The sequence below is a fragment of the Blastomyces dermatitidis genome (assembly GCF_000003525.1).
Source record: "Blastomyces dermatitidis ER-3 genomic scaffold supercont1.6, whole genome shotgun sequence".
Taxonomy (NCBI): Eukaryota; Fungi; Ascomycota; class Eurotiomycetes; order Onygenales; family Ajellomycetaceae; genus Blastomyces; species Blastomyces dermatitidis.
The window spans coordinates 1313435-1340982 of record NW_025544779.1 but is presented as its reverse complement, the minus strand read 5'-3'; the positions used below and the strand labels follow the sequence as shown (position 1 = coordinate 1340982).

Genomic DNA, 27548 nt, shown 5'->3' with positions numbered 1-27548 from the left:
AAAGAAATTCTGAAATGAAGAGATTAAAGGAAATTTGACATAACTATGAATGAAACAGCCTACGGAATAGGATAATTCAACAAAAAGAAAAGAAAAGAAAAGAAAAGAAAAGAAAAGAAAAAAAGGTAAGGGAAAGGAAACAGAGAATGCAACGTAACACCCCCTGAAATGATAAATAGTTAACAGTGTTAATACATCCCATTCCATTCCATCCCGTCCCGCCCCATTCTATAAATGTGTACAAGCTAAAGTAACATACATAACATACAAACCCAGCAAACCCAGTGATGCTTGAAGAAGGGGGAAGAAAGGGGCGTGCGTTGGAAGTGGTGATGTATATAATCAGGGTATACAACATAAAAAAGGTTGAAAACCAAGTTGAAACAAACATGCATGCATATACCGAGTAACAAGGAAGCACTGGCAGAGAAAACAGAAGAGAAAACTAATACATCAAGAAAGCAGAGGGACATGGTTTCAAACCATAAAATCGCCGCCCCAGATATAAAACTTACCCATTAGTTCAACTTACTGACACCCTCATCAACAACCAACATTTTTTCCCCCTCACCTGAATGATGTAAAACTCTTCCACCATCTCTTTCTAGCCAATCGCCCTTTCCTTCCTATCTTATCACGAAGAACTCCTCTCAAGTAAAATATTTTCGCCGCCAAAGGGATCCATATCAACAATATCTGGATCAGCGACGCGCACACGCAAGCTCTTCAACGCCCGTGTTTCCCGCGTTTCATTGTCTTAGTTAACTTTCGATTTCGCAGCGGAGTGGGTATTATTCGTATCGACAACCTTCGTCTTGATTACTTTCGCGGGCTCTGTCGCCGCACCCTCGACGTATGGGTGCTTGATAGTCAGACACCAGATATCAAGGTAATCGCAGATAGTGGTGATGACATCGAACTGTGCACAAATCAGTCTTTTTCCGGATCCACATACTAAAGAATAGAAGGGAGGAAGGAAGTATCGAAGCCAGGAAGGACCAGAAGAAAGAAAGGGGAAAAAAAAGAATAGAAATCTACCACGAAACTCCCATAAACCCCCACCGCCAGCCCCAACGAACAAAACACGAACGCAACCTGATACACCTCCCCATCCTTCCCGCTGCCAAACAACAAACTCCCTTCCCACAAGCCCAAGTAATCCTGCGACCCACACACCCCATCCACAACCCCGACCACCAACGGCAACAGCAAAACATTCCAATACGGAAACCCTCTCTTCACCAAATGCGCAATAATCATCTGCCCAACCGAATACGCATTGATGAGCCCCACGTACATCGCGAAGGGGACGAGATGTCTCTCCCGGACCAAGGGCCGCAGATGCAAGTATACAGTAACCAGCAACCACGTCGCAACAGCGGGCAATAGGCCCAGGAGGGGTTTATAGACGTTTAGATTCCGCTGGCGGCGGATATGCATTACGTTTAAGATGCTGGTGAAGGTGCTGAAGAGCAAGACGACAGCGCCGTAGATGATGTACCAGGAGGTAAAGGGAAGGTTGGACACGGATGCGGGTAGGATGGATAAAACTGAGGCTGGGACGCCTAGGGTTGCCAGCATGGGTTTGTGCCAAAAGCTGGCGCCGCCTTTTATGGCTGTTGTTGCGTAGACAGCACAGAGAGTTAAGATTCCCTCGACGGGCCCGGAGATTATACCTAGGGTTAGCGTCTGGGTGTAGTATTCGTCCCAAGTTTGGACGTAGAAGGTTAGGGCGGCTGGGGGTAAGTTAGTAGGGTGGTGGTTGAGATGGGTGTGGTGGGAGGGGGGCGGGAAAGGGGGACCATACAGGCAAATAGAGTCAATACAGTTAGCCATGACTGGCCCAGGTTTGTTGCGCCGGCAAAGATGAGGACTTCCAGGGCGGTGTTGCACGCATCGACTCCTGTATAAATATGTTAGAGGGGAGTTCTTCAAGCAAAGACAACAAGGAAAAAGTAAGAAAACATACCATGATCAAAAAGCTCACCAAGAGGTCCACTCTGCCTAGTTCTCCGTCTATACATAGAAACATAGTATCATATCAGCACAAAGGTCAACTTGACAACCCCGCTTTTTTGGGTTCAGTCGAGAGGAAATTGTCTGTCTAAAATCACACAGAAGATCACGCATAATTGAAAAAGCAGTGATAGTGGAAGAACATACGCCTGAGCCCCATCAACTGCATCAAACGTTTGGTACAGGAACAATCCTACCGCCCAACTCAGATAGACCCATGGCGGACAATCCTGATCTAGGGTAGGGTTATACCAGAGCAGAGTCAGGAAATTGATGACGACGAAACAGAAGCCTGTTAGTGTGATCTGGTGATGACTTTAATGTTAGCACTTTTTTTCTTTCCTTTTCTCGGGGAGATGGAACCAAAGAAAAGAAATAAGGGGGCAAATGGCGAATAGAAGGCATCGGGGGTAAGTGAAGGAGTCTTCAAACAGGTTAATTGGATAAAAGGATCCATCCCACTTACAGCATTTGGTCTAGAGGCAAGATGTTAGCATGAAATAATATATAAAGAAAACAACAAAACATAGGAACCTTCATAGCAGCAAGAGGATGAGAGGGAAGAAAAAGAAACATCTCTAGCCATGGATGTGGCAGTCATTGGCAGCATGATATAGCTCAGTGAAAGCATCACCAGACCCCAACAGAAAAAAATTCCCAACCAACACGAATAAAAAGAAAAAAGAAAAAAGAAGAAGAAAAAGAAAAGAAAAGAAAAAGAAAAAGAAAAAGAAAAGAGAAAGTAATGAAGAATCATTCAACAGAAAATCAACATATAAAATTACTAAAAACAACTGAAAACAGAGGGAAAAAAAAAAAAAAGAAAAGAAAAGAAAATGGGTAATACTCACGCCATAGACATAGGAAAACACTTAATGGCGACATGTGTATAGAAGGGTTTCAAGATATAGCGAGAAACAAGAGACTTGTCGACGCCGGAGTACCTGTACTCGCGCAGGGCGGCGAGGTTATGTTGGCGGACGTAGACCATGGCTTGTGTATATAGCCCTCCTTTCCTTTCCCGGATCGTTTGATGGTTACTTTGCCTGGTGGTTGGTAGTGGTTGGTAGTGGTTGGTAGTGGTTGGTAGTGTTGTTCTTGTTATTGTTGTGGCGAAAGCGTAGGTGAGAGATGGATGGGGAGAGATGACAGCTTAAGAAAGAGAGAGGAGAGAGGAGAAAGGAGAGAGAGACAGAACGGCGCTTTGTTCGATCAGTCAAAAGTGGGAAGAAGCGATGGGTTGGTGAGGAATATGGAAATGAAATAGCAAGTTGTTTATACATCCATCGCCTCAATCGCTAACCATGTGGGCCAAGTAAATGGATGTCTACGGCTTAATCCTCAGTAGTTTAGTACCTAGGTAACGTATCGGGTAGCGTACTGTACTGTGTAGGTTCTGGGGTAGTTGTAGGGTTCGGGTAAAGTTTATCTAGGCCTGGGGTGAGCGGGGAGTAGTATATACATGTATAGATGTATGTATATGTAGTACATGTACAGTACATACTACTATGTACGCTGTACTCCGTACGTACACCAATAATGGTTTGATTGTTGGTTGGAGTGGTTGTATGCGGTTCTTGTTCTTGTTCTGCTGCAAAGCCTGCAACGGAGAAAAAAAAAAGGAACAAAAGCTTGTTAAGTTTTTGCCAAAGCCTGTGGAGAGAACTAACTAAAAGTTAACTAAAAAAGAAGAAGGAAGGAAGCGAGAAAAGGCGAGAAGGCGGCGACGAACGACGGGACAGGACAAGGGGAGGGGACAGGGGACGACGCTCTTGCAGGCTGCTGATTGGCTGAAACGCGCCTCTGCTGGGTTTATGAGCCACTAACGTTGCATTTTATTGGCAACAAACGAGGAACTAATTGCTGCTCTCCAAAGTCTGAACCCTGAGGACTTACGATTGCTGTGGAAGGTGGGGAAAGAAAGAAAGAAAGAAGTACGAGGGGAGAGGGGGGAGGGAGGAGGGAGGAGGGAAAAGAGAACAAGGTGTCTTTTATTAATATTCATTGCTAATAAATTACACCTTGGTTATCTTTCTTATTAGCCACGATACATCATCCATGATCATCATAATCACTCTCCAGTTCGTTCCTTAGCTATCAAACAAATGCCCCTCTGAATAATAATAAATGTCTAACAATTCCCTGCCAAATAATTCTCCATCAATAATAATATATTCCCCCTCCTCCACACCCCGCCTTCTTGATAATAGAAAAAGAACATACACTGGGAAAACAGACTCCACAGGCCCCTCAGTTATCTATCTTCCTCCATTCGTACCATGGACCTGGCAACAACTATCGCCGCTGTCCACTTATCCAACCAGCCAGGATGATATCGAACCTCGCTGGAAAAGACGCCCCGGAGGGGCGTTTATCCTTGCTTCCTTGCTTCCTTGCTTCCTTCCTTCTCTTCTTCCTGCCCCCGCCAGCATCAGTAGCAGGAGCATTCAAGTCTTAAAAACACCGTAAAGTATGCTTGTAAGAACTCTCTCGACAGTCGTGACATCTCACACCTGTCACTTGATATATATGAAAGTAGACAAAAAGGAAAAAAAAGAAAAATCCTCCACGACGACAGAGCCCTTTCCCGTTCGCACAATCTCATTCCGGTCATTTGGGAAAAAGAAAGGAAGAAGAAAGAAATTCTACCCCACAGGACTCCACGGCATAGGAATCAAAATCCGACTCTTCATACACTGTATCAACGGCACCGTCTTATGCACCGTATCTGCCCATCCTTCAATCGACCAAGACTGCTCGCGCCGAATCTTCCGCTCTTCCAAATCCGCAAACTGCCACAGGTGATGCACCGTATTCAGCTCGCCAATCTGCACAAACCACGCACCAACCCCTTCCATGACTTCGCGCCGCGCGTGTAGGCCTCGTCGCCAGTGGGTTTCCCATTCGAGCAGGTTGCCCGGATGTAGAGTGTACGAGCGGAGTTCAAAGAGGCCGCCGAGTTTGCGTGGAGGGGTAGTGGGCCAGAAGGAGAATTCTTGCATGAGAGAAGTGCGTTTGTTGTTGATGAGGGATTTTAGACGGCGGTCGAATGCGCGGAAGTCCGGGTGTTGGGAGATGGCGTGGAGGGAGGCGTGGTAGCCTGAGTAGCGTTGGTATTCCCATATATGAACTATACCGCATCATTTCGATGTTAGCATTTTTTCTCCCTGGTAATTGCACAAATTGGTGAGAGATTGATGTGGGAAAGGGGTTTATTTATTTACCGAATGTATCATTATCTCCAACCTGTGTCCTCCAACTTCCGACCAGATTGACCTTGTTGTTCTCAATCTGTGCCATCCGCGGATACCACTGACCAACCAAATCAACGTATTCCTCCACTTTATCCGGCTTGACTTCGTGAAAAACGATCGAATGGACGTATTTCCCTCGCGCGAGCACTTCCGAGAAAGAGCGCTCGATATCCTTGTCCAGCTGCTGTCCTTCCTTGGTGCCATAGATCAAGCTGGACAAGGCCCCTCGCTTTGGGGTCTGGCCAGCATCGGATTGACGGTGTTCTCCTACAATGCGGTGGGTGGAAAGTGAGCCCAAACCTTTAACGTCTAGGGTGTTCGCAGCATCAGGAACAGGAGAAGCAGCGGCAGCGGTAGAATCAGGCTGTTCGCTCGCATTGCTCGCAGATGGAGCAGTGGGATGCGAAGAGCCGGAGGAGCGCCTTGAAGTAAAGGAAAATGGAGCAGGAGAAACAACAGAAGCATGATCCGACTGACTCTCTGCCTGTGCTTTTTTCTTCCGAGCAGCTTCCAGGTTCGCGCGGAACTCCTTCTGCTTCGCATTGAAACTAGCCGCGTTGTCTGGGGTGATATCTCTAAGCGAAGGGGCTCGATATAAGGCGCTGGTGGTGGATAAGGGTCGTAGTATTAAAGTCGAGGGGCAGGTGGAGGAGCTGGTTTGAATTCGGAATAGACGAGGGGCCAACATGGTGATTATGAATGGCAGGAGAGGATACGGCGTACAGATGTGTGTGCGAGCGTGTTCGGTGTAAAGATGCAAGCGATATATAGAAGTGGCGCGGAGTGTCGACGGCGACACAAGCAATAACAAGTATACTACTTTGTTTCCAGCTACCAGCTACCGGACTCGAGTGCCCGAGATTAAAGTATGCGGGGATTGGGGGATGGAGGGATAGTTCAGCAGCAGTAGTAGAATGTAGCGGTAGCAGTAGTAGCAGTACAGTACTACACAAACAATGTGAGGGGTGTTAGATTAGCTGGACACGCGAGCGACAAGACAAGATAAGAACAACAAGAGGGGAAGGCCTGGTTTGACAGGGAATGGCCAGGATGAGCCAATGCTACACGCAGCCAGGTAACACGCTACCTAAGGTCAGACTACAGGGAGCCCTTGGTTTGCAGGAAAGGGATAGAATAAGTATCAACACAGAGATAAGAAAGTGAAACCAGCTTGAATTGACAAACCAAGGCAGAGACACACGGACAGACAATGAATGAATGAATAGAAAGAGAGGAGAACGAGAAGCATTGACGTTGAGATAGAACGAGAAGAGGAGGAGACCAGGAGGAGATCCCGGAAGAGCCTCGATTACTTAAAAGGGTTAGAGGCTCTGGCTGGGATCTACGCTAGACTTTTTTGGGACACATTCCACGTGACTCATCATATGACGTCAGCCGAGCTCGTCCCCGTCGTTTGCTTTGTTTGTTGGGGAAATATTGAGTCTAACCGCAATACATAGCTGTACTGAACCTATCACCAGCAGGTCAGTAAGCCAGTTCGAAGTGGATAGACAGCCTATTGCTATAAAATTTTCCTTATTACTCTTATTACAATTGCACTTATACTCGATAGCGTGTGTCAGTCAACAAACAGGCAAAATGGCCGAACACCAACATCCGCCGCTCAGTTATGAGGATTCGGCCACCACCACCCATCCGCATTTCGCCAGCAGCCTACCGCCAGAAGTAGTCTCATGTCTAAAGAACTCCAGATTTGTACGTCATAGACATGCATCTGTCAGAATTACACGCCGCTAACTCCCCTTACCCCAGCTTCACCTAGCAACCTGCGACAACCTAACCCCCCACGTCTCCTTAATGAGCTACACCTACCTCCCCTCAACCCCCTTCACCACTCACCCCACAATAATCATGACCACAAACGCCGCCTCCAAAAAGACCCTAAACCTCCTCTCAAACCCGCGCGTCTCCCTCCTCGTCCACGACTGGGTCTCCCACCGGCCCCCCACCCGCTCCACAACCCATCATCTGGCCCGCGACGGCTCCCCGCCACCTGCAGCAACCCGCTCCAGCCTCGCCTCTCTCCTGCTGAATATCAACACCAGCGCGCTAAGCAGTATTAGTACGACTATCATTGGTGAGGCGAGGTTTGCGGAGACAGGCTCCGAAGAAGAAAAGTGGTGTAAAGCGCGGCATTTGGAGAATAATACCTTTGCGTCTGATGCGCCTGATGGGACGAGTTTGTTTGCTGCGGCGAGGGAGGGGCGGGGGGAACGGGAGGGTGAGGGGGAGGGGGATGATACGGGCAATGTGGTTGGCACGACGGTGGATGAGAGTGCGAGGGTTGTTATTGTTGAAGTGAGGAAGGGGAGGATTGCGGATTGGAAGGGTGGGGTGCGGGATTGGGCGGTTGTGGAGGAAGGGGATGGGGGACGCGGAATGGTCAATGGGGTGAGAGATTGATACTTATGAGATTTGGTGAGGGTTCTCCGACTGTTCTTGCTATTGAGCTTTGAAAATATGGATGCGGAGTATAGGTCAAATCCATGGGTGGATGCATAGCGGAATCATATGGCTAGGGAAAAGAAGGGGATATGAAAATATGTTTCTTAAAAGGTACACGGATGTGGATATAAAAGTGTTGCACATATCAACTCAGCCAATGGAGGCACTGGGTCTGGAGTATATTTGCGGATAAGTTGACTCCGTTGCTAATTGAAATAAATATACCCTGTTAATGGGGTGATATCAGCATGATCTGGAAAATAGATACGCTCTTGATCTGTTCTCTCTCTCTCTCAAAAAAAAGAAAAGTCATCTATTTCATTAGGCAGTAAGTTGACTGTCTAAAATAAACTATTCTACCCTTCTTCCTGGAGGTTCTGGCCTCCAATGCCTCGCCATAAGTTTGATTGAAACCTCAACACCAAATTGCCACCGTATCATCTTCAATTTACCTACATAGACAGAGCATCCTCAGAACCTGCACATTGTGAGGATTCAGCACTTTTATTCCAGATATTGCATAAAGCCATCTTGAGCTAGCCTAGTCTGTAAGTTAGCTGTGTTTTTGATGATGCGGGGCAGCCGGAGACAACACTTTTACTATATAAAAGCCAACAGTTCTCATTCGGCATTCGGGCGTACTGCATGGCTATCTTCAGCCTAAGTCCTATAGCTATTCTTTCTGTATGACCCTTTCATCCCATGCCATCAATGCTATATAGGAAACTGTCAACTTCACCCAGCAGGTTTCACTCCGTTAGAAAATCCAGTGCCATAACTTAGCACGCTAGCTTACGCAAGGGAGTCAAGAAGCAACAAACAAAGAAATAATGGCTGACAGGATAACACCAGCGACACACCATGGCATCAGAAGGTTGTGATAACTGCCGCGTGATGCCTATCGTTGGCCACCGGTTCAGATGTATCAATTGCATAGACTTCGACCTGGTAATCGGAAGCCTGAATAATGTTTTCATACTGGATCCACGACCCGTACTCTCGCGCTGGGCTTGATATATCCGGAAATAAATATTCATTCGGATATCTTGATGCAAGGGTTAACTTTTGGGGGTTCCATGCCTTGATATCCCCCATCACACTCTATAGTGCTCTAGCTGTGAGGAATTGAACCCACACGATCACAAGCATACATTTCTCAAGATCCGGATACCAATCCCAGGGGCTGTCGAGACATTCCCATTCATCCCGGCGCCTCTCTCACTGCAAAATGCAGTGCCATCACCAGGGATCATCGACACGACAAATCCAAACACAAATCCAAAACCCTCCACCACCCCCAGCAACAGGGGTGGTTTCATCAGCCAGGTCTCCATCCAAAAGTGCCGCTCGGTGGGGCCCCATCGCTCCCTCACCCGCCGCATGTTAGCCCGGATTCCCCTTCACCCAGCTTCATGGACACCGTCAACCAGTTCGGCTTCAGACTCCAGTTCCAATACATGCTCGCTCAAGAGAAATGCTCCAACGGCGTCGTCGCAGCAAATATCTACTGCTGCCTTATGATGGCTGTGGCCGGCTCGGAGAGCATAAACATGAACGCCTTTGCCGAAGTGCTCCGGTTTGATGCTAGCAGTGACGCGCTAGGAGTCACGGTGCAGAATATTTCGCGGTTGCATAAGTATTGCAAGCCTTGCCCTAGCAAAAATGGCGGTGTTGTTGAACTGGTCATTGGCAGTTCCGTGTGGCCCGGGAAGTCGATTGAGATTGAGCCGCGATGGGCGAAGCAAATGGACCAGATGTTTGAAGCAACTATTGCGCCACAGGAGGTGTACGCGATGAATGCTTGGGCGAGAGAGAGTACGCGGGGGAAGATTCAGAGTGTTGTTAGCGAAGTAGATATGTCAGATCAGGATATTAAGCTGATGACGTGTTTGTACTTCAAGGCGAAGTGGGAGGTCCCGTTTGACCCTTATCACACACGTCCGGGTGCATTCTTTGGCTTTGGCGAAGAAGGGATGAGGAAGAGTGGGGTAACGAGATTGGGCATGCGCTGTCCTATGATGCGGCGGACTTCTGATATTCTGTATATGGAGGATAATGTTGCGCAGATGTGTGTGCTGCCGTATCAGACGAAGGATAACAACATGAATAAACCCCAGCCATCACCCTTCCTCTCGAACCACCCTACCGCGACAAGCTCGACAGTATTCGGCAATACGAGTGGTCCCACCGCTGAACTGGCATGGAACGCAGTCATAATCCTCCCCAAAAACCCCGGCGCAACGGCCATCCTCGACATCCTCTCTCACTTCTCCACCTGCCCTTCCACCCTCCGCACCACCTTCAGCATAAACTCCCAAAACAGTACCACCACCCCCTCCTCGAATCTAAAGCCAACATACCTCCGCCTCACTCTCCCCCGCTTCACGCTAAAACAAAGCACAGATCTTTCCGAGCTCCTTTTCAACCTGGGTCTACGGCCTGTCTCCCGCCCATCCCCATACTTCTCGCCCCATGACGCCTTCGAAGTACGCTTATATCTCCAACATCAAACATGATTTAGTTGTAGAAGTTAATGAAAAAGGGACGGAGGTAGCTGCTGCGACAACCATGGGGGTCTTTGGTGGCTCACCACCCATGAGGGTTCTGGTGGAGATGGAGGTGGATAGACCTTTTTTGTTTCTGGTTTTTGATAGTCAGTCTGGGAGTGTGCTTTGCTCAGCGGTTATTAGTGAGGTTGCGGAGAGTTGAGTGGAGAATTATACAATATCGAGGAAGAATTCTTGTGTGTTGTTCTCTCCGTTGATTATCTATTTGTATTCTGTTTGAGCGTGGGAATCAAGATTTGGTGCTTATTATACATAAATTGATACATGTCTTCCTATTGAATGTAGCCTTGGGGGAGAGGAGTAAACATCATCGCGGTTACTTTGTTCTTGAAGTACACAGCACAGAATGTACATATTCTCTATGCCATGAGAACTAATGTCTTAGCTGTGTCTCCTTTAAAATTGAATTGTATGCCCATATATCAACAGGACGGTCTTTTGAGGAATTTAATCCAAGACATGTCTACCTCCGCTCCAATGACAATTTCCCATCCTCCATTGCACTGTTCTGCTAGTCACAGTTAACAGCCCAATCAGTACTACTCCGTATAAGCTCTGCATCCATTAACATGAGCGGCAGTCCACTCTCGCTATCTATCCCGCTGGGGAAGCGGTCGTGTTTCCAGAAACATGCGAACGAAAAAAAAAAAAAAAAGAAGAAGAAGAACAAAGAAAGAAAAAAAGAAAAAAAGAAAAGAAAAGAAAAGAAAAGAAAAGAAAAAGATGCGAATTGGATTAACCCGAAGTATTATCCTTTGGTTCAACGCAATGCCTGGAGACTGCACGAATCGGGCGCCTTAAAGAACTGAAAAAGAAGAACTCCTTAAGACGACGACGTCAACTTTCAAAGATCCCTACATGATTCGCCAATTTGTGCCGGTTAACTAGATCACTCCCGTCCATGCCTAATCGCCTGTTGGTTTTGGCGTCAGCATCAGCGCTTGGATCCAGCCAGGCTTGAAATCAAAGGGTTCGAGACTTATACTCCCTTCCTGATCAAAGCAATGATTCCCACCCCGCGCCAGCACCGGAGGGGCTACGCGGTAAAGAGCTATCCAATACAAGATGCATTACTCCCAAAGGCAGTGAACGGAAGAGGGAGTAAGAGTAGAAGGGCCCATGCGCCCGACGCGCGGAGAAAACCACGTTGACAGCTACGGGTGGATCGAGAGCCTTTCCTGATATGCAGCCTCGCTGCAGGTTTTGCATGCATCTGTCCGAATTCTGGTACGTCGTATAGAGAATGGAGACTGATTTGATCAGCGGGTGGAAGGGGTGGGAAAGGAGCTGGAGGCCTCAGTTTTGAAGTGAGTGTGGCTGATGATGTCGCCGTGATATAAGGATTAGAGAGAAGGAAGAGTTGGGAAGGGAGATACATATCTATGTACAGTACAGAAATATATATATATATATATATATACTGCAGCTGCTGGCCTTTTCGTGGAGTTGATAGAATTTTGTATATTCAGTCCACTGCCCCTCTTCATTGCTTCATTATAAGGGCTAGAAGTGACCCTTCCACAGCTTTTGATGGTACGAAAAGAAACATCGGATATCCATGGGCAGAAAGTCCCCAAACCATATCTTTTCTATAAAAGACAGGCGTACCATATCGCCGACACACTACGCTGTTAACAAGGCTTTAGATCGGCTGCGGCTTCGACATAACAGCAGCGGAAGTGATACCAGCCGATACGCTATGAATTCAAACCAAGACTCAAAGGTATGTAGATGCAGTGAGTGAATAAACACCGCTAATGTTGGTTTAGGATAGGCCAGATATCATTGAGAGCTAACTTTACATCCAAAACCTTCCCACCCTCTCTAGTCGTTTGCGGAGAAAGTAGGCGACCATGCCCGCGGCAAGACGATTGCGGGAGACCACAATACCGAAGATGGGACAATTACGATTGCGGATTCGGTGCATGTACTGTTCAATGCTCTCCGCTTCCTAGCAATACCAGAAATCCAAGATAGAATCCAGGGCATTAAAAGGGCCACTGCATCTGAACTCGACAGAGTGGATGAAATAGAAAAGCTCAATAACACGGTCGATACAATTACTGCTGTCAAAAATAAGAAAATTGAAGAAATCAAACAAGATAAGGACAAGGTGATCCTGAAGCTTGAAGCAGAAAACAAGAAACTGAAAGAACAGGAGCAATCAGTTGCAAAGGAGAAGGAGGCCGTCGTCAAGGAGAAGACTAAGCTGGAACGAGATCGCCAAGCTGCAGAAAAGGAGTATCGCGAAAAGGAGGCTAAACTCAAGAAGCAACAGGAAGAGGCCCTCAAAAAGGAGAAGAAAAAAGTCAAGGAACAATACGAGGGAGAAGTGAAGGCTGCGAAGAGCCGTGTTGAGTCGGAGAAACGGAAGCTGGAAAAGGAGAAGGATGATGCCGTCAGATTGAATAGGGAGTTCAACACCGAAGTGAACAGGTTGACTGTCTATCGAGACACCTTGGAGGAGAGGAACGAAGGACTGAAAGAGGACGTGGCCTCGCTCCGGGAGAAATTGCGCACGCTGAGCGCTGAAATGGCGGTTTCTGCAACGCCGTTTGTTGAGTAGTAAGTCCATATCTCTCTGCTATTACGCTGTGTGGGTAAATGGTTATCGGAAACTTTTTTTTTTTTTTTTTTTCGTGGCTAAGACATCTGAACAGTAAAAAATCCGTCCAAAATTTGTACCAGCTTATTGAGGCTTTCGCCACGAGGTTTGAGAATGTCCCTCAGGAGGTTGAATTGGTATGTTTACCAAGCAGCATGTGCTCCAAACCTGCGCTAATTTGCTCTGCCCCGTGTGTAGGTCCTTGAACCACTGGGAACCTTAGGCAAACTTAGACAAGCGAGTGGTATATTCGATTATACCTCCTCTTCCCGTACTGCTGTGGCCACATCTTTGCGAAAGGCTGGCGTGCAGAACTTTATCTCGGGACAGCTGGATGCAATATTTAAGAACAAGTTGCTTGTCGGTTGCAGCACGAACAGTGACAAACATGACGAGGCCATCTTGAATGCGATATCTGCCGCCTTGAGCCCGGATGAGGAAAAAGTATGGAGAGGAATAACCGTCAGGGCACTCAACAGGTTGCCCCAGTTTTCTGATATCAAGAAGATCATCGCGCAATTGGTGGAAGCAGGGGCTGGCATGCTGGAACCGCTTATCGGCAAGGATGAACAAACGAACACCGATGTTCGAGAGCAGTTTGCCGAAATTATCAACGCCGCGCTGAAGATCTGGTCCCTGCGACGTAATGATCGATGCACGATAACATTCAACAGAGCGCCCGGTCTGAAGGTGGACGATTCGTGGAAAGAATGGACGGTTGACGAGGGTTCAATGCTACCAGGCTTCTCATTTCCCAGCAACGGGACCAACAGAACTATTGGCAATGGAAACGGAAGTGGCAGCGGCAGTAACGGGCCCCAAAGCCCAACCTACAGCACGCTCCAATCATCAGTAATCAACCGAAGAGCCGAATCATACGTGATATTGCCACAAATCATCGGGGAATTCGACACTGAGGACGAAGGCAGCGACAAAGATAGCAAGCCAAAACCTCGAAGAAGAATGATATTGCATCCCGGCATCGCTCTGTTCTCCGACTCGACCTTGTTCGACAAGGGTCTGCAGGATATGCGGAGCTTAAAGAGTGACGTTCTCGGTCTCCATCACAGGCGGCGGGTGTCGTCTCTTTCTGCGTCAACAACGTTCCCGAACAATTCAGGTACCGATCATGTATGGCTGACACAGCCTTATCCGCAGAATTCATCAGGGGAACCGGCGGGGGGGAATGCATAATTTGCTGTTCTTGGATTTTTTATTTTTGTTTATTTTCTAGATTCTTCGCCCCTCTTACGTTTTCTAAAATCTTTCGCTTTATTTTCTATCTTCCTTGAAGAGTGAATCGACTACCTTGAGATTGATTAGTGATTTGTTCGATATATTTCGGGTACTTTGGATATTGAACCCTTGGAAGAGAAAATGTACTGATATGATGTGCTTTTGGTGGAATAAAAGTGGGATATTGCTCCGGGCAGTATCTCAAGTTATAGCTCCTTTCGGTTGTCCAATTTGATAGCGAGAATGATGATTTCAGAATCCAAATACCCCGAACCGTTGCCGTAGTAGGGAGTAAACACAGGAAAGCCAGGCAAGAACTTGACGAATATGCAGGTAGCGAAATACACTAAACGCTGCAAATCTCAGTAGCAGCGTTAGTAATCATGCTGCACTGCTTTTATTCTCCGTGGCCGGGAAATCTCTGTTCGGGGATGTCACGGAAGCGCGCTCGTGGAAATGGACAGAAGAATCAATCATACCTAGGTTTGAGAAGCAAAGTTAACACTGTTGGAAAAGAAGATCAGAAAGCCCAATACAATTAACACGTTTTGGCTGTATCCCTCCACTAACCTCTAAGGTGGAGTAGATAGATGAACGAGTCAAATTCAAATGCTAAGCTGCTTTTAAAAACAGGCGTTATCAACCACATGTAGGTATGACACTAAGAAAATGCAAATAGCCGCTAATAACATGTCATAAGCTCTTCGAAAAAACGAATAGGATCGAAAGACAAACAGGGACTCTGGAGGCATTGGAACTACAAACTGGTGCCCTCCTCCATGGGAACGCCATATTGCTGAAGTTTAAAAGACAGCGCGAAATAAGTTTGAAAATTGGACACAGGATCTAGGGTGGTTAATATGATGCAAAGGGTCGTTTCTCATCATGTCAAAGCTATTCCCACATGAGTAGAGATAGCAGTTCGAGTTTTGTTACTTATATTCCTCGTTCGGGTCCCATTGGGAAGGTTGGAAATCGGGATGATGGAAGTGTGCAAGATTATTGGGAGAGCTACAGGGGTGGTCAGTACACAAGAGGGTAATCTTGGGAACGTAGTATCAATCAGGTACGACGATACGTAAGGATTTACTTACTTGCTAAAAGGTACAGAGGACAGCGGAAGCGTATTCATTGGTTCGCACACTAATGGATTCATCCTGATCTGGAGCTCCGTGGATTTATCCGGCGTGGAAACTGGGCTGACAGGAAAGCTCGAAATTGGAGAATGTTGTGCCAGGGCTGGCGGAGACTGGGGAATCATTTGAGGTGGAACATTGGAATTAATTTGCCTTTCGGGAAACGCGTACGGCTGGTTAACGGTCATTGGTGATGAAATACTGGTGGTATCGAGCGGAAGGCTCGGGATGGACATCAAAACTGGGTTTAGATCAAACGGCAAGGCACTCGAATACCAGGGCATATAGTCAGAGCTCATGGCATATTGGAAGTTAACCGATGTAATAATCCCTTGGTTGTGAATTGCCTGGTTGGTTTGATATAGGAGATCGTAGTGACCACTGTGGAGTGTTTTAGCCGTCTGTTATTTCAAGATACGGAGCGACACAGGAGGAAGTTCTTACGGGCGATAAAGAAGCCTAATTGTTGCGATGGGGTTATCGGGCGAGAGCAAATGCGGGGTGACTTCTGTTCCTTCGCTCCTATCAAGGTAGAGAATCTCGATAGCAAACCCAGACCCCTCAATGACTCCGTCGAACAGCCCGTGAATGCCTATTTCATCGATTTCGGTTTTACCGGGTTCGATTGTCTTTGTGCGATAGTCATCAACAGTCATCCTAAGGAAGCCTGCATAGCGGTCGGGATTTTTTTTCATCCAGGCACTCGTCATTAACTAGTCAGTAGTAATTTGTTAAGTCAATGTTCACAAAATATATGGGCTTGGGATTCGTTTCATCTCACCCTAAAATGTGTGATGATAGCGGAGGATTTGGATTCATCATTAAATGCGTCAAGGAGGAAACTATCGTCATAGGATCCTTCCGCAATCGCTCCCGATATTTGGCCAAAGACATCCTCCGTGACTTCAACGAACATTTCGTAAATGTACTGTTGGCATCCAATAGAGTCCAGTGATTCGTTCAAGGATTTGATCCGCGCCAACTCCTGTTCTAGCTTTGCAGTATCGCGTAGGTTGAATAACGTCTCAAAATATCCGAAGGCAACAGCTAGCGCGGTATAAGTCTTGGAAGCACAAGATGCCTAGGAAGGGCCGTTTGAGTCGCTCACCTCTCCACCCGCAATTTCCATCTCCTTTCATTATACGATAATGAGAATGAGTATGAGAAAGCGCCTAATTACCCTTCGTTAGCCCTACGTTTTTCAAGATATACCGTATCCCCTGTAGATCATGAGCAATGTTTCTAAAAAACATACAGTGGTCTTTGCGACGTATATAGGGTCCGCGTTTGCGTATTCGGACGTTATCATACTACTCGATTGTTTCGGACCCACTAAAGGTCCCTGTGCCAGCCGATTAGCCATTAGGTTTAAAAAAGGCAAAGCGGCGCCTCCTCACCTGTAGATCCGGCTCATAATGATTGGAAAGCTTTTGAAACTCAGCCATATGATCCGGGTCTGCCATGTTACTTGATGGGGGGATGGTGCCCATAGTCACGTTGTAGTGCGGTGCTTGGTGGATAATGTCTAGAGGTGAGGTGCGAAATATATTTTGGTATACAGGAGCTGTCCGATATGTTTGGTGGTTATATGCTGCTTGCGCAGATTCTGAGGAAGGGTAAAGCTGAAGGTAAGCAAGGCTGAATGAGACCGGCGCAACTGCCTGGGACTGCATGTTGAAAAGAAAAGAAAAGAAAAAACAAGCCCTGGCAATCGATGTTTCTTCTTGCTCTCTTGGTGCCTCTCTTTGAGGAAACGGTCCACAGGCGGCAGATGATGGCCACAATTTCCGGGAGAAAGAACACACAAAGGAAACAGAAAGCGATTAAAAATTAAATAGAGTCAAATAAGATAATGACTAAAATACATTTGGAAAACACAAGTCAATGCGTAAAGATACAGCAAAGTTGACAGCAGCCAGAAGACGAAGAAGAAAGAAAAAGATATCCAAGACTCACGTCGATTGACAGCAGTGGGAGCTTGTTCTGTCTTAATATTATGACGAGGGAGAAGGGGCCGTTATGTATTATGGTATTGAGCGCCAACCTGGCGAGCTGGACAATAGCTAGCAGAAGCCCCTCCCTCGTGTCTAGTGAAGCGGTATCAACTTTCCTACCCAGATTCAGAGTATTGCCATGGCTTCGGGACGGATCTTTTTTGTAACTGGAGTGATCAGACGACGGCAACGAATAGGACCTGCATGGCTTAGTCGCAGGCTAGAGCCAGCATTGAAGCAATAGATCGTTTGCACGAGAGTTTGAAGCCGTGAAGGGTCGTTCGTTGTTGAGCGAGAACTTGCGAACTTCGCTTCTTGGGCGTTGAGTTGAAGGTTCAGCGCGGCTTATTCAGCAACCCGCGGAAGGGAAAGGCGGGACGGTGCCTGTGATCCAACCAACACCAACCACCCACACTGATGATGAAAAAGGGAGACAGGCGGGCTCACATTCTCCTCATACCCGTCATGCTGCGATTCGCGGACTAATGGCTACTGGCTTACCACGGTTCACTACAGGAATAAGCAAAACGGGTACTTTGTACTGTAACAAGGTTTGGGGTTAGCAACATGGCGCTCTGACAGCCGGAACAAACGAGTTAACTACCATCACGGCACTGGCCTATGCTCAGCTGCAGCATATTTGCTGAAACGGGATGATGAATTATGGCGCAAATCCCGGGAGCAGAAACTGTCCTCGGTTGCTGTTTTTGAGAGGCGAATCGACACAATTTGGTTCACTCGCAAACAGCCATTGGCTGTGCGATTGACATGTACATGTACATGCACATGTGCATGTACATACATACATGTATGATGCAAGGCGAGCGCGCACATGCAGCGAAAATCCGGTAAAGCACGAATCAATTCGAGCAGCAGCAACCAAGACAATGGCTATGGCGCAGCCATTGAGTGTTGCCAAGGCAGGCACCTTTCAATCGTCAAGCCAGCACAAGCAATCTGCGCGGGGGCCAGGCTACTCAGGGGCGGATGGGACCACCAGCTGCCCTCATCTCATGCTGTTGATAAAATAATATTTGCGACCAGCCAAGCTCAGGATATTCAAGAATGTATAAATCGGACATCCAAAAGAAAAAAAGAAAAAAGTTTGAGTCTAATTGTACCCTTGTGTCTAGAGCTCTCTCCGGGCGATCCGCGCAAACTTTACTGGGAGAAAAAGAAGAAAAGAAAAGAAAAGAAAAGAAAAAGAAAAGTCGATGCCATCCGCCTAGACATTATTGTCAGCACCTGCCAGAAATATTGTTCGACCAATCTCAAAGCAAAAGGTGCATGAAACAAGCCAAGCCTGCGCATACACAAGAGCCGTCCACAAATTCCCTTGCAATCCGGTCCATGTGGTACAGTATATTTCAAGGGAAGCTCAGCTCAGCTGACTGCTTGGCAGTCGATGGAGGTATTTGAAGCAACCGCATGTTGCTAAAATGCAAAGCTGAAACTGGCAGCGGGGTTGCTCCAGCCAGGTAAGCGCGCATTTATTCGCGGCGGAAACATGAACTTTTGGGCAACGATTCTTCCAGTGCTTGGTACCGTTCTTATTAGTACGTTACAGTCCTTGCCTGGAATGGCATGTGCTTAACCTTTATGTTTGAAAGGCCAAGCCGAAGCATTGAAGTAGGTTCTGATACTTGCATGCTTCCCACTTCCGTATATTCATTTTTGTTCATTCATCCCTATTGTTGCAGTGCGGCCTGGCCAGATGTCTAGAGATACATCGGCTCCTTCTGAGCGTCTCGGTATCCGTTACATCCGTAAAGACGCTCATAACCTGAGAGCCATCGACCCGTGGGCGCGGATTCGATATGTCAGATTGGCGAGCTGCGCCTAGCACGCCGTTTATACCTTGTCATGTCGATCCTCCACAGATCCTTTGTTGAAAATGTCGTCCATCGTTCGTCAACTATCAAAACCGGCTCGCTTGTACCCGCTCCTTCTAAGGTTGGCTTGACATATCTAGGTAGTTAGTTAGCTATCATTTGTTTGTCAGCTCACTTTCGCGTGCCTTTCGACGTTGCTACACCTAGATTAACAGCTTAACAACCTATTAGTTTCGTGCCAGTCATAGGCAGATGTGTCACTTCATTCGAAGACCTCCAAAGGGAAATTGTCATAACACGCATCACAATCAATTGAATATTTTACGTTATAGCATTTTGCTAAAAATTCCATTCCATTCACTCATTGCGTCGACAATTTTATTATGGAGCGATTGTACGGAGTACCCTCCCTATGTGGAATGAACCGGCTCCGGCTGTGTTCCATTACTCTCCCGTGAACCGTGGATTAGTCACGGATATTCACAGAAACCAAGAAATTGGTCAGGCTTGGCTTGATTGAATGAAGCAGCCAAGCGGCCCGCATATAGGAAACACAGTTATGCAAATTGTACGCAGTCGACCCGGAACCATACATATCGCCATTCTTGTCCGTATATTTTCTTTTCCCTTTAGCAGAGATAGGGGTTTACATTTTCCTGAGCCCCACGGCCAAGAAATGGTGTGAGTGCTATCCACTCCGCTGGATTTCCTTCTATGCCCTGTTTCTGATGAGCGGCAACTTGTGCCAACACAATCGGATAAAATGGAGGAAGCTCACTTGACCATTCTCTTTCATTAATGCTCGAATGGCCTGAAGTCCTGACAATACCGAATTCCGTGTTTGCGATCTTGGCATATCGACTCCAACCTCCCGTTGTTTTTCGCAATACTTGACGTCATAATGGAGGACTATCGTTCTTCAGATCAGAGGATGCCCATAAGAATTCGAACGTGTCCCGCACGCAGAAAATCACCTTGCATATCACGAAATGTCCTCCCGCTGGACCAAGCAATTAGTCAAATCTAGAAGAAATAGGACGACGTGTGTCCTTGTGGTAAGGGTACAAAGTTGACCGATAGTTACCTCAATGTGACGGAAAGAGAAAAAAGAGAAATACAATGAATCTAGCGGAGCGGAACTTTCCCGCCCCTATCACAACTTGGCGCGCCAAGAATACTTTTGGGTCACCGATTCATTGCCTGGGCACCAACCTCCAATATCGTATATCTGCGGGTGTGATCAAAGTTGGAGATTCCTTTTTCTTGTCCCTCCACTGGTCGAGCATCTTTTTCCTTTATCTTCTAGTTCGGCCACAAATTGGGGTATGTCCTGCGATTGGCGAATGAAAAGGGATATTTTATGAGGATCTCGCTGTGGCTCGAAGAAAGCAATAATGCTTCGAGAACCTTCAGGTGAACGTGCGGTCTATCGTATTTATTATTGTTGTTAACTAACTTACGGAGCATGGAGCACCCAATTTCGAATATACGCGCTTTGCTCATGAGCTGACAACAACAAGCGGTCCTACTTCACAAAAACCAGTTCCCAAAGAGAACCGTATTTTTAAGCTGGTTAACCTCCACGGCCGCCTAGGCCTCAATCTATGACTAATCGTCCGGAAGGAAACCAAAAGCAGATCCAGACAGATTCAGAGGTTTAAAATACTGCGCTGATCATTCCACTTTGTACTATGTCCGTCGAGTTGACATTACGGAGGATAAGACTAGTAATCAGCATCTCCCTCCGACGTATATTCTCTGTGGTTTCCCAAACCGCAAATATACGGGCATTGAACGTCTTCTGGGTACTTATGGGAAATCTGACTACTTCCCAATTAATTGGCATTGTTTTTGATTCGATCGCTCCCAAGAGCCTGCGATCGGGCACATTGCCCGGGAGACCGCTCCTTACGAACCCAACAGTACCTACGATGGGAATAATGAGAACTTGTTAATCACAATCCAACCCAAATCTATATGCAGGGTCCGATAGTCATTCTACAAGTGTATCTCATAGCATTATAACCAATGACTACCGTCTGCTGAACACCAAGTCACGTTGAGAAACCACGGCACCCTATTGTGTTCTAGGTCAATAATTCCTGCTTTTCCTATCTAACCTTCTACTGATTTTCCAGATAACTATTTTGTTTGTTGTCGGATGATCCTACAGTGTTCTCCGCAGTAGCTTCTCGTCTGCGAGCAGGAATACTTTCGTGCCATCGGATCATATGTGAAATCTGGAAAATTGGTGATCTGCTGCGGTGGTATCGTCAACCAGTCAAAGTGGCTCAGCAAGACGAAAAAGTCCGAGAGAAAAGAACATTAAGAGGAGAGATAAGTATGAAAATGGAAGTAGATGGCCCATGCATGTGCCTTGTCGGAGTTAACTACATCTAGCCAGTTACCCATCCTTACATGATCGCCATGATCTACATCTAGGGTTTCTTCAGGACCCCGCATACCCTGCAGCACACACGGGGCACTTCAGAAACGTTCTCGTATAGACCATTTGTTCTACACCCTTTAGAAAACTAGAACAGGCTTGGGAATCGCCGTGACACTTTTGCGAAGAACTTAAGACACGATTCAAGAATTGTGAAATTGAAAAAGTCGAGAGAACTCACCTATACGCTCTCGATGCATTAGTACTGCACACACTCAGAGACGAAATGGACGTCCCTGTTGACCAACACACGATAAGTCAAGGAAACAGAAAACCCCTCAAAAAAGAGGACAAGAAAAGAAAAAAAAATGCGGCATCTCCTTCCATTGGACTGTTTTACCTATTGAAATCTGGACTTACTCGGTATTCCGCTCGGGAGTGGACTTACCAAGGGTTTGGTACCCGGCCCGACCAATATTAGAAACTATCCCCTTCTTGGTTGCAATTTCCAACCCGTGAAAATAATACGAGAGAATATTGGAAATGGCTGGACCAGAGAACCACCATTATTGGCATCTCGACTAACGATGTGTGAGGATGATCGTATTTTTTATTCGATGATTATTGCGAACAAAATAGCAACTCCTCGACCAATATCTTTTTCTTGTTTTCCCCCTGATCCCTTTTTTCGAGTCCTGCTATTGGATGCCTGCCAGCGCTGGGGACCAGCTCGCAACAAATGAAACGCTTAAAGGAGGTCTGCAGATAGTGCATGCATCGCGCATGCCCACACAGACAGAACTTGGCTGAGAAATCTCCAACATCCATTGTCGTCTAAGAGAAACACTTTTCTCTTAAAATAGATCGGCCCCGAAGTGTGAGTCCGACGGTAAATGCCAATCTGGCTACCCTTTTTCAGCAACTTTCTTTATCATCCAGCCAACACGCTTTTCTATCAGCCTATTGCCCTATCAGCTACTACGGAGTATGCTATGCACTTCCTCGTTGCCCATGCTTGATTGTGATTCGATGATCAAGAGACCCGCTCCGGTTCCCCTCAGTCCACGTACATGCAAAGTGGAAGATCATCAGGCAGGGAGGTGACAATTGACAACTCGACAGCTGATCGGAACAGTAGATGGGTCGGACCGACCTTCCACACCTGGCTATGACAAAGCTGAGTAGAGTGCAGGCCTACTATTTATCGACTACTCTACTATTCACCACCCTATATCGTATTGTGTACTAAAAACTAGGCTCTAGAGGTGTGTATATTCTGCATGCTATCAATAGATTACATACGCAGGATAGCAGAAGGGGTAACTTGATAGAGTGATGGCGCGATTATACAAATAGCGTTTGATGTTTGTTTACTCGTTGGACAGAAATTGCGTAATGGTTAGACTCCTTATATTTTTCGGGAATTAAGAAATGGTAAATTTGAGTCGTATACGAACGAGATATAGAGGGGGAGCAGGGTCATAAACAACTCCTTGTTGCGTAGTTCCAATTCACGGGAAGACATCCCCTTCGAAAGGCACGGGAGGTTCATGTAATATTTCGCTGATATTTATTTTCCTCGATGAGTTTATTGAGTCCGCAGGATAATTAGGATAGAGGGCTAGTCTGTTGGATTGCAACCCCTGTTGCAAAGCTCTCCATTCTCATGGCCACTGCTAGTGAACACCACCAACCTTAACATCTTGTCTACGTTCCTAATGCCTATATCAGGGTGGTATAATGTAACAATCGCCAGCGGTCGAAATTTTCCGTTTGCCAGCTAAGTGCAATAAGACCCCAACTACATAATGGAGGAAAAAAAAAAAAAAAAAAAAAAAAAAAAAAAAAAAAAACACACAAAAGTTAAGATAGGGTCAGTAGATAAAAAAGGTATTATAAAGCTCGTGAAAACGCCTTTGCAATTCCTGACTTCCCTTTCCAATCCCGTTTCGCCCTACCAGCGCCCAATTTTCTGAATTCTGGAGAGGGCAATACATCCCCCGCAAGGCCCAACTGCCCATATCCGCTGCCGCTACTCATCAAAGACGCATGAAGACGAGCAGTATCCTCGACTCTAAACCCGTCTGCATTTGTCAGAACACTCTGCCATAGAGAATTTAGCTGCGATGTCCACGTTTCCAGAGCTTGTAATCGTTCATGGTCGTCGGGCCGATTGATGACAACGGCGCCGGTTTCCTGGTCAATTTTCGCATCTGGGATCTTCTGGTCAAGGATTAGGAAGCTGAGGATATCCTGGACTTCAGGGATGGAGATCTTGATTTGTTTGGAAATGAATGCTAGGCTGAAGCAGGTATAGGGAGCTATTAATTTTAGGACAGCTTTGGTGCGCATATTGCGGCTTACTTCGTCGATGTTCTCGGCTATGAAGGGGTCTGAGAGGACGTCTGGGTTATTCCGGAGGATTGCTTCGTAAGCGTGGATGTCGTCGCGCTGGAAGGCGTCGACTAGGTCAGTCATGGCAGATATCCGCGGATCTGATTTGTATGGTTTGGTTTCTTGGGAGTCAAAGGGGTTGATATTGGACTTCATTAACATGGTCGTCAAGACAAGGTACTTTAGGACCTGGATCCTCTGCATTGAGCCCGCTTCATCATAGTTCCGGAACGATTCGAAGAAATCACTCTGTGCCTCCTTCCAGTTTTCTTCGCTCATGTGCATTTTCCCGCCGCATTCGCGAATTATTCCCATGATCTTCGGGTGTGGGACAGCGGACCGCACAGTGAGTGCCCTCTGATAGAGAGCTTTTAACCGTTTGTTGTTCTTCGTATCAGCATACATCTGGATTTCCAGAGCATAGACTTCCAGTGAATATGTCCCCTTAGCTGGATCATCTGTTCCATCCTCCCGCTGACATGCTCGATGTAGCTCCTTAACTTTCTTGCTTAGCAGGCCGTACTCTCTGCGATCAAGCCAGAGTCTCGCTAGCTTGATATTAGTCTTCAGCCAAAGCCGTTCATTGTTGGTATTCTGGAAAGAGTCGAGCGTTAGGGAGTAAAATTTCTCCATGCAGTGGTACGCATTTGCATCATCAGATCCCTTTTCAATGTAATCCAGCATGTTATTAATCGATTTCTCGGAGTAGTTTCGCGTGACGGCGGATTTAATGTAGGTGAGCAGCTCGCGGTAATGTTCAACGGCCTATAAGCATTTGCGATAAGTTACATCATCCGCACAGATTCAAGATAGAGGGCATAATCGACACTCACATCCTCATATCGACCAAGCTTAAATTCTAGTTTTATCGCCTGCTTTAAACCTCTAAATCCCCTTTAGATGGTCAAGGAGTTTTGCTGTCAGCGGAGCCCCCTTCCAATTTCAAATATTCTTACAAGGAAAGCGTACCAGTCGCCTTTCTCCTCTTCTAGAGCAGGTACCTCTAAGAATTCATTAATGGCTTCTTCTGGGTTATCCGCTTTAATCTGCTTCGCATTATAGTATTTATTTTCGATCCCGATATCACCAGCCTCATCGTCATCGGCGTCCTCATACTCGAAGTCATATCTATATTAAAATGGTTAGTGGTTGCAGCAGGAAGCTGGCGACGAGATAGATAACAACGTACTCCTCCTGGTCAGAGTCCTGCATAAAATCGTCATCCGACATCTTAAAGGAATATGAGGTTGTAACTAGCCCACAAGGCCCGTGTTAATTGGAGATCACAAGCTTTTCCGCTGGAGAATTCGGATTGCCGGGGTGCAGGAGTAAGAATCAAGATTCTCTAAGCTGGCGATGTAGGAGAGAAATATCCACTGGTCAAGGTATGTGTTGTCTAGTGTTCAGTATAACTATCTGCACAACATATGTATGAAGGCATTAACAACAGGCGGAGGAGTGGATGAGCGATTGCCAAGACGCTATTTTGTTTAAGGACTAGTGCGGCTCTTATCCACTTGCATTCCGCCGCCGCGTCGATTATTTTCTGGGGAAGTATAAGTATATCCCTCTTCGAACGACCAGCTCGCGGTCTAGTCCATGGGTTTTTACACCATTCGCATTCCTACACAGCGCCAAAATGGGAGGCGATCTCAATCTTAAGAAGTCCTGGCATCCCGTGCTCCAGAAGAACCAGGAGCGGGTATGGCTAGAACAAAAGAAAGCGCTCGAAGAGCGCAAGCGGATCGAGCAGATGATGAAGGAGCGGCAGGAAGAGAGACAGATTCAGGAGTTACAGGAAATGCAAGAAGCAGCAGGCGGAAAGAAACGACTAAGCCGCGTGGATTGGATGTACTCGGGGCCCGCAGCGGGACAGACAGGCACAACGGAGGAAATGGAAGGCTATCTGCTGGGCAAACGCCGCATCGATGATCTGATCAAAGGCTCAGAAAATTCTAAACTACAGAAATCGTCCACGGAGGACTCATTTATGGCCCTTCAAAACGCGAATACCGCGAGGGATACGGCTGCAAAAATACGAGAAGACCCGATGCTTGCTATAAAGAAGCAAGAACAAGCCGCTTACGAGGCGATGATGAACGATCCCGTGAGAAGGAAGCAGCTACTCAAAGCTGCAGGTGTTGATACTACACAGTCATCAGCAAAAAGTCGAAAGCATCGGAAACATCGGCATAGGGACGATGAAAAAGAGGAGCGAAGTTCAAGGCATAGATCACGGCGGAATGACGATAAAAGCGACAAACACAGGTCCAGGAGACATGACGAGGAGGATGACAGACGAAGCCGCCATCGGAGACACCGATCACGCAGCCCGGTCAGATCGCCATCGCGATCGCGAAGTCCACCCCCTCGCTATCATAGATCAAGGCGCTCATCATCTCCCTACCAAAGACGACAGTCATACTCTCCGCGCCCTCGTGGCCGTTCGCGGGAACGTTCGCCCTACCAACCTGGAGAGAAGTCCCCACGCTCGAAGAGACAGAGTTGGCATCATTCACGAAGGAAATCACCTCCGCCACCACCGCGTTACAGGGCCGATGCCGCTCCATCGATGGACGGCAGACCAGCTACAACCGCAACTACCTCTACAAATGATGAAGAGCGTATGGCCAGGCTAGCAGCTATGCAGCAAAGTGCGAACGAGCTAGACCAAGCTCGCGCTACACGTCTAGCTGCCGCGGAGGAGCGGGAACGGGAGGAGCGGGAGGCAGAGGAGGCGGCTCGGGTTCAGTCGAGCAAGTATGGTGGCAAGGGACGGTTCGTGAGTGGGTTGAATCGGCGTGCTGGAGAAATCGATCTTGCGGATAGGCTCCGACGTGGCAGGAGGAATATCGAGAAAGAGCAGGAGGCTTTCTAGGATATGTGGCCTTGTTTGGTTTTATGATGATAATGACTTGAATGGAATTTGCTTTGATGGCTGGCTGGCGCTTTACCTCGGGTGCATTAATAGACCTTGCGATATCCACTTCGTTGACCGTTTGACCCATCTTTGGCTATTCCGTTTACATTGTTTCTCCATTACCCTCACGTTCCCCGCCTTTGACGTACGCTAGGTATTTGGCAAAATGTTCTTCATCCAGGAAAAGGTCGGATATAACACATGGATAAGGACAGGAGTGCATTCTAAACGTCTGAGTGGACATTTTCTTATTTTCGGCACCGTACCTTAATTTCAATTTCATCTTTTTCAAGACCAGCATTAGCCCCTGGTGCCTTACTAGGGATCTATCCATGTCTTCACATCATCCATCCACCTTTATTAAAATAGATACCGATCTCGCCTGATAAATAGTGACACAACGAACCTTCATCTTTACTTTTCTGTCCAATATTTGTTACACTTGTCCTCTTTTTTACTCGACTATGTCAATGAACCAGCTTTTGTCTAAGTTGTATATCAATTCCACCCACTGACGTAGTTCGTAGGAGGCTCATCACTAGAATAAAATTATTTCGCACATTTCTGCGATGTCCAAATTTCAGATATTACTCATGATCGTTGGTACCAATAAATAGTTGAGCGATGCCTGGCCGTTCCCCGGAGAGATATCTGAAATTAGTGGCTGGCCCTAAGTTGTTTCGGGGGGAGGACGGTTGCTCACAAAGCTGGCGGCCGCTGGGCTTGGGCTGGCTCTAGCTGA

General features: G+C 46.9%; 9 protein-coding genes across 11 annotated transcripts; 5 read left to right on the top strand and 4 right to left on the bottom strand.

The window, feature by feature from the left end:
- Positions 1–79: 79 nt before the first annotated feature.
- On the bottom strand, positions 80–3981 carry BDCG_05894 (ethanolaminephosphotransferase). The gene is made up of 7 exons (XM_045421597.1): positions 2868–3981; positions 2483–2492; positions 2164–2321; positions 1970–2016; positions 1808–1903; positions 1039–1736; positions 80–919 (listed from the first exon to the last, which is right to left on the bottom strand). Exons 1-7 carry the CDS (start codon positions 3005–3007, stop codon positions 758–760), a joined length of 1311 nt encoding a protein of 436 aa, XP_045277445.1. The 5' UTR covers positions 3008–3981; the 3' UTR covers positions 80–757.
- Positions 3982–4000: 19 nt separating this feature from the next.
- On the bottom strand, positions 4001–6540 carry BDCG_05893. 2 transcript variants are annotated; one of them, XM_045421596.1, is made up of 4 exons: positions 6358–6540; positions 5748–6215; positions 5241–5537; positions 4001–5146 (listed from the first exon to the last, which is right to left on the bottom strand). In XM_045421596.1, the coding sequence occupies exons 2-4, from the start codon at positions 5956–5958 to the stop codon at positions 4662–4664; spliced, it is 993 nt and encodes a 330-aa protein (XP_045281445.1). In that variant the 5' UTR covers positions 5959–6215; positions 6358–6540; the 3' UTR covers positions 4001–4661. The 2 variants fall into 2 exon arrangements, with proteins under 2 accessions (XP_045281445.1, XP_045281444.1); XM_045421595.1 differs by having other exon boundaries at positions 5748–6540.
- Positions 6541–6869: 329 nt separating this feature from the next.
- BDCG_05892 (pyridoxamine phosphate oxidase) lies at positions 6870–7694 on the top strand (the record flags this gene model as incomplete). The annotated part of the gene is made up of 2 exons (XM_045421594.1): positions 6870–6986; positions 7044–7694. The coding sequence occupies 2 exons, from the start codon at positions 6870–6872 to the stop codon at positions 7692–7694; spliced, it is 768 nt and encodes a 255-aa protein (XP_045277444.1).
- Positions 7695–9148: 1454 nt separating this feature from the next.
- Positions 9149–10252, top strand: BDCG_05890 (uncharacterized protein; the record flags this gene model as incomplete). Its single annotated transcript, XM_045421593.1, has 1 exon — positions 9149–10252. One exon carries the CDS (start codon positions 9149–9151, stop codon positions 10250–10252), a length of 1104 nt encoding a protein of 367 aa, XP_045277443.1.
- Positions 10253–10987: 735 nt separating this feature from the next.
- On the bottom strand, positions 10988–17992 carry BDCG_05888 (the record flags this gene model as incomplete). Of its 2 annotated transcripts, XM_045421591.1 has the most annotated exons (10): positions 17879–17992; positions 17237–17815; positions 16678–16886; positions 16536–16622; positions 16389–16452; positions 16062–16327; positions 15725–15993; positions 15239–15661; positions 14292–15155; positions 10988–14216 (listed from the first exon to the last, which is right to left on the bottom strand). In XM_045421591.1, exons 3-9 carry the CDS (start codon positions 16768–16770, stop codon positions 15077–15079), a joined length of 1281 nt encoding a protein of 426 aa, XP_045281443.1. In that variant the 5' UTR covers positions 16771–16886; positions 17237–17815; positions 17879–17992. The 2 variants fall into 2 exon arrangements, with proteins under 2 accessions (XP_045281443.1, XP_045281442.1); XM_045421590.1 differs by lacking the exons at positions 10988–14216; positions 17879–17992 and having other exon boundaries at positions 15077–15155; positions 16678–17260.
- BDCG_05889 (uncharacterized protein) lies at positions 11862–14169 on the top strand (the record flags this gene model as incomplete). Its single annotated transcript, XM_045421592.1, has 5 exons — positions 11862–12026; positions 12132–12868; positions 12964–13045; positions 13107–14039; positions 14143–14169. The coding sequence occupies 5 exons, from the start codon at positions 11862–11864 to the stop codon at positions 14167–14169; spliced, it is 1944 nt and encodes a 647-aa protein (XP_045277442.1).
- Positions 17993–18624: 632 nt separating the features above from the next.
- BDCG_05887 (uncharacterized protein) lies at positions 18625–19117 on the top strand (the record flags this gene model as incomplete). Its single annotated transcript, XM_045421589.1, has 3 exons — positions 18625–18685; positions 18735–18830; positions 18975–19117. 3 exons carry the CDS (start codon positions 18625–18627, stop codon positions 19115–19117), a joined length of 300 nt encoding a protein of 99 aa, XP_045277441.1.
- Positions 19118–23336: 4219 nt separating this feature from the next.
- On the bottom strand, positions 23337–25381 carry BDCG_05886 (COP9 signalosome complex subunit 2). The gene is made up of 4 exons (XM_045421588.1): positions 25076–25381; positions 24856–25014; positions 24720–24780; positions 23337–24651 (listed from the first exon to the last, which is right to left on the bottom strand). The coding sequence occupies exons 1-4, from the start codon at positions 25114–25116 to the stop codon at positions 23386–23388; spliced, it is 1527 nt and encodes a 508-aa protein (XP_045277440.1). The 5' UTR covers positions 25117–25381; the 3' UTR covers positions 23337–23385.
- BDCG_05885 (pre-mRNA-splicing factor CWC25) lies at positions 24862–27524 on the top strand. The gene has a single exon (XM_045421587.1). The coding sequence runs from the start codon at positions 25526–25528 to the stop codon at positions 26762–26764; it is 1239 nt and encodes a 412-aa protein (XP_045277439.1). The 5' UTR covers positions 24862–25525; the 3' UTR covers positions 26765–27524.
- The last annotated feature ends 24 nt before the right edge of the window (positions 27525–27548 follow it).

What these genes read in the sequence shown, in the direction of transcription:
- BDCG_05894 (XM_045421597.1), bottom strand. Translation starts at nt 3,007, where the DNA reads ATGGTCTACGTCCGCCAACATAACCTCGCCGCCCTGCGCGAGTACAGG. An exon ending in GCAGTTGATGGGGCTCAGGC is followed by an intron (nt 2,017 to 2,163) that starts GTATGTTCTTCC and finishes TTCTATGTATAG; the next exon opens with ACGGAGAACTAGGCAGAGTG. An exon ending in GGGTTTATGGGAGTTTCGTG is followed by an intron (nt 920 to 1,038) that starts GTAGATTTCTAT and finishes ATTTGTGCACAG; the next exon opens with TTCGATGTCATCACCACTAT.
- BDCG_05893 (XM_045421595.1), bottom strand. Translation starts at nt 5,958, where the DNA reads ATGTTGGCCCCTCGTCTATTCCGAATTCAAACCAGCTCCTCCACCTGC. An exon ending in GAAAAAAGCACAGGCAGAGA is followed by an intron (nt 5,538 to 5,747) that starts GTCAGTCGGATC and finishes ACCGCATTGTAG; the next exon opens with GAGAACACCGTCAATCCGAT. An exon ending in TGGAGATAATGATACATTCG is followed by an intron (nt 5,147 to 5,240) that starts GTAAATAAATAA and finishes GATGCGGTATAG; the next exon opens with TTCATATATGGGAATACCAA.
- BDCG_05886 (XM_045421588.1), bottom strand. Translation starts at nt 25,116, where the DNA reads ATGTCGGATGACGATTTTATGCAGGACTCTGACCAGGAGGA. An exon ending in CAGGACTCTGACCAGGAGGA is followed by an intron (nt 25,015 to 25,075) that starts GTACGTTGTTAT and finishes ATTTTAATATAG; the next exon opens with ATATGACTTCGAGTATGAGG. An exon ending in AGCTTGGTCGATATGAGGAT is followed by an intron (nt 24,652 to 24,719) that starts GTGAGTGTCGAT and finishes AAATGCTTATAG; the next exon opens with GCCGTTGAACATTACCGCGA.
- BDCG_05885 (XM_045421587.1), top strand. Translation starts at nt 25,526, where the DNA reads ATGGGAGGCGATCTCAATCTTAAGAAGTCCTGGCATCCCGTGCTCCAG.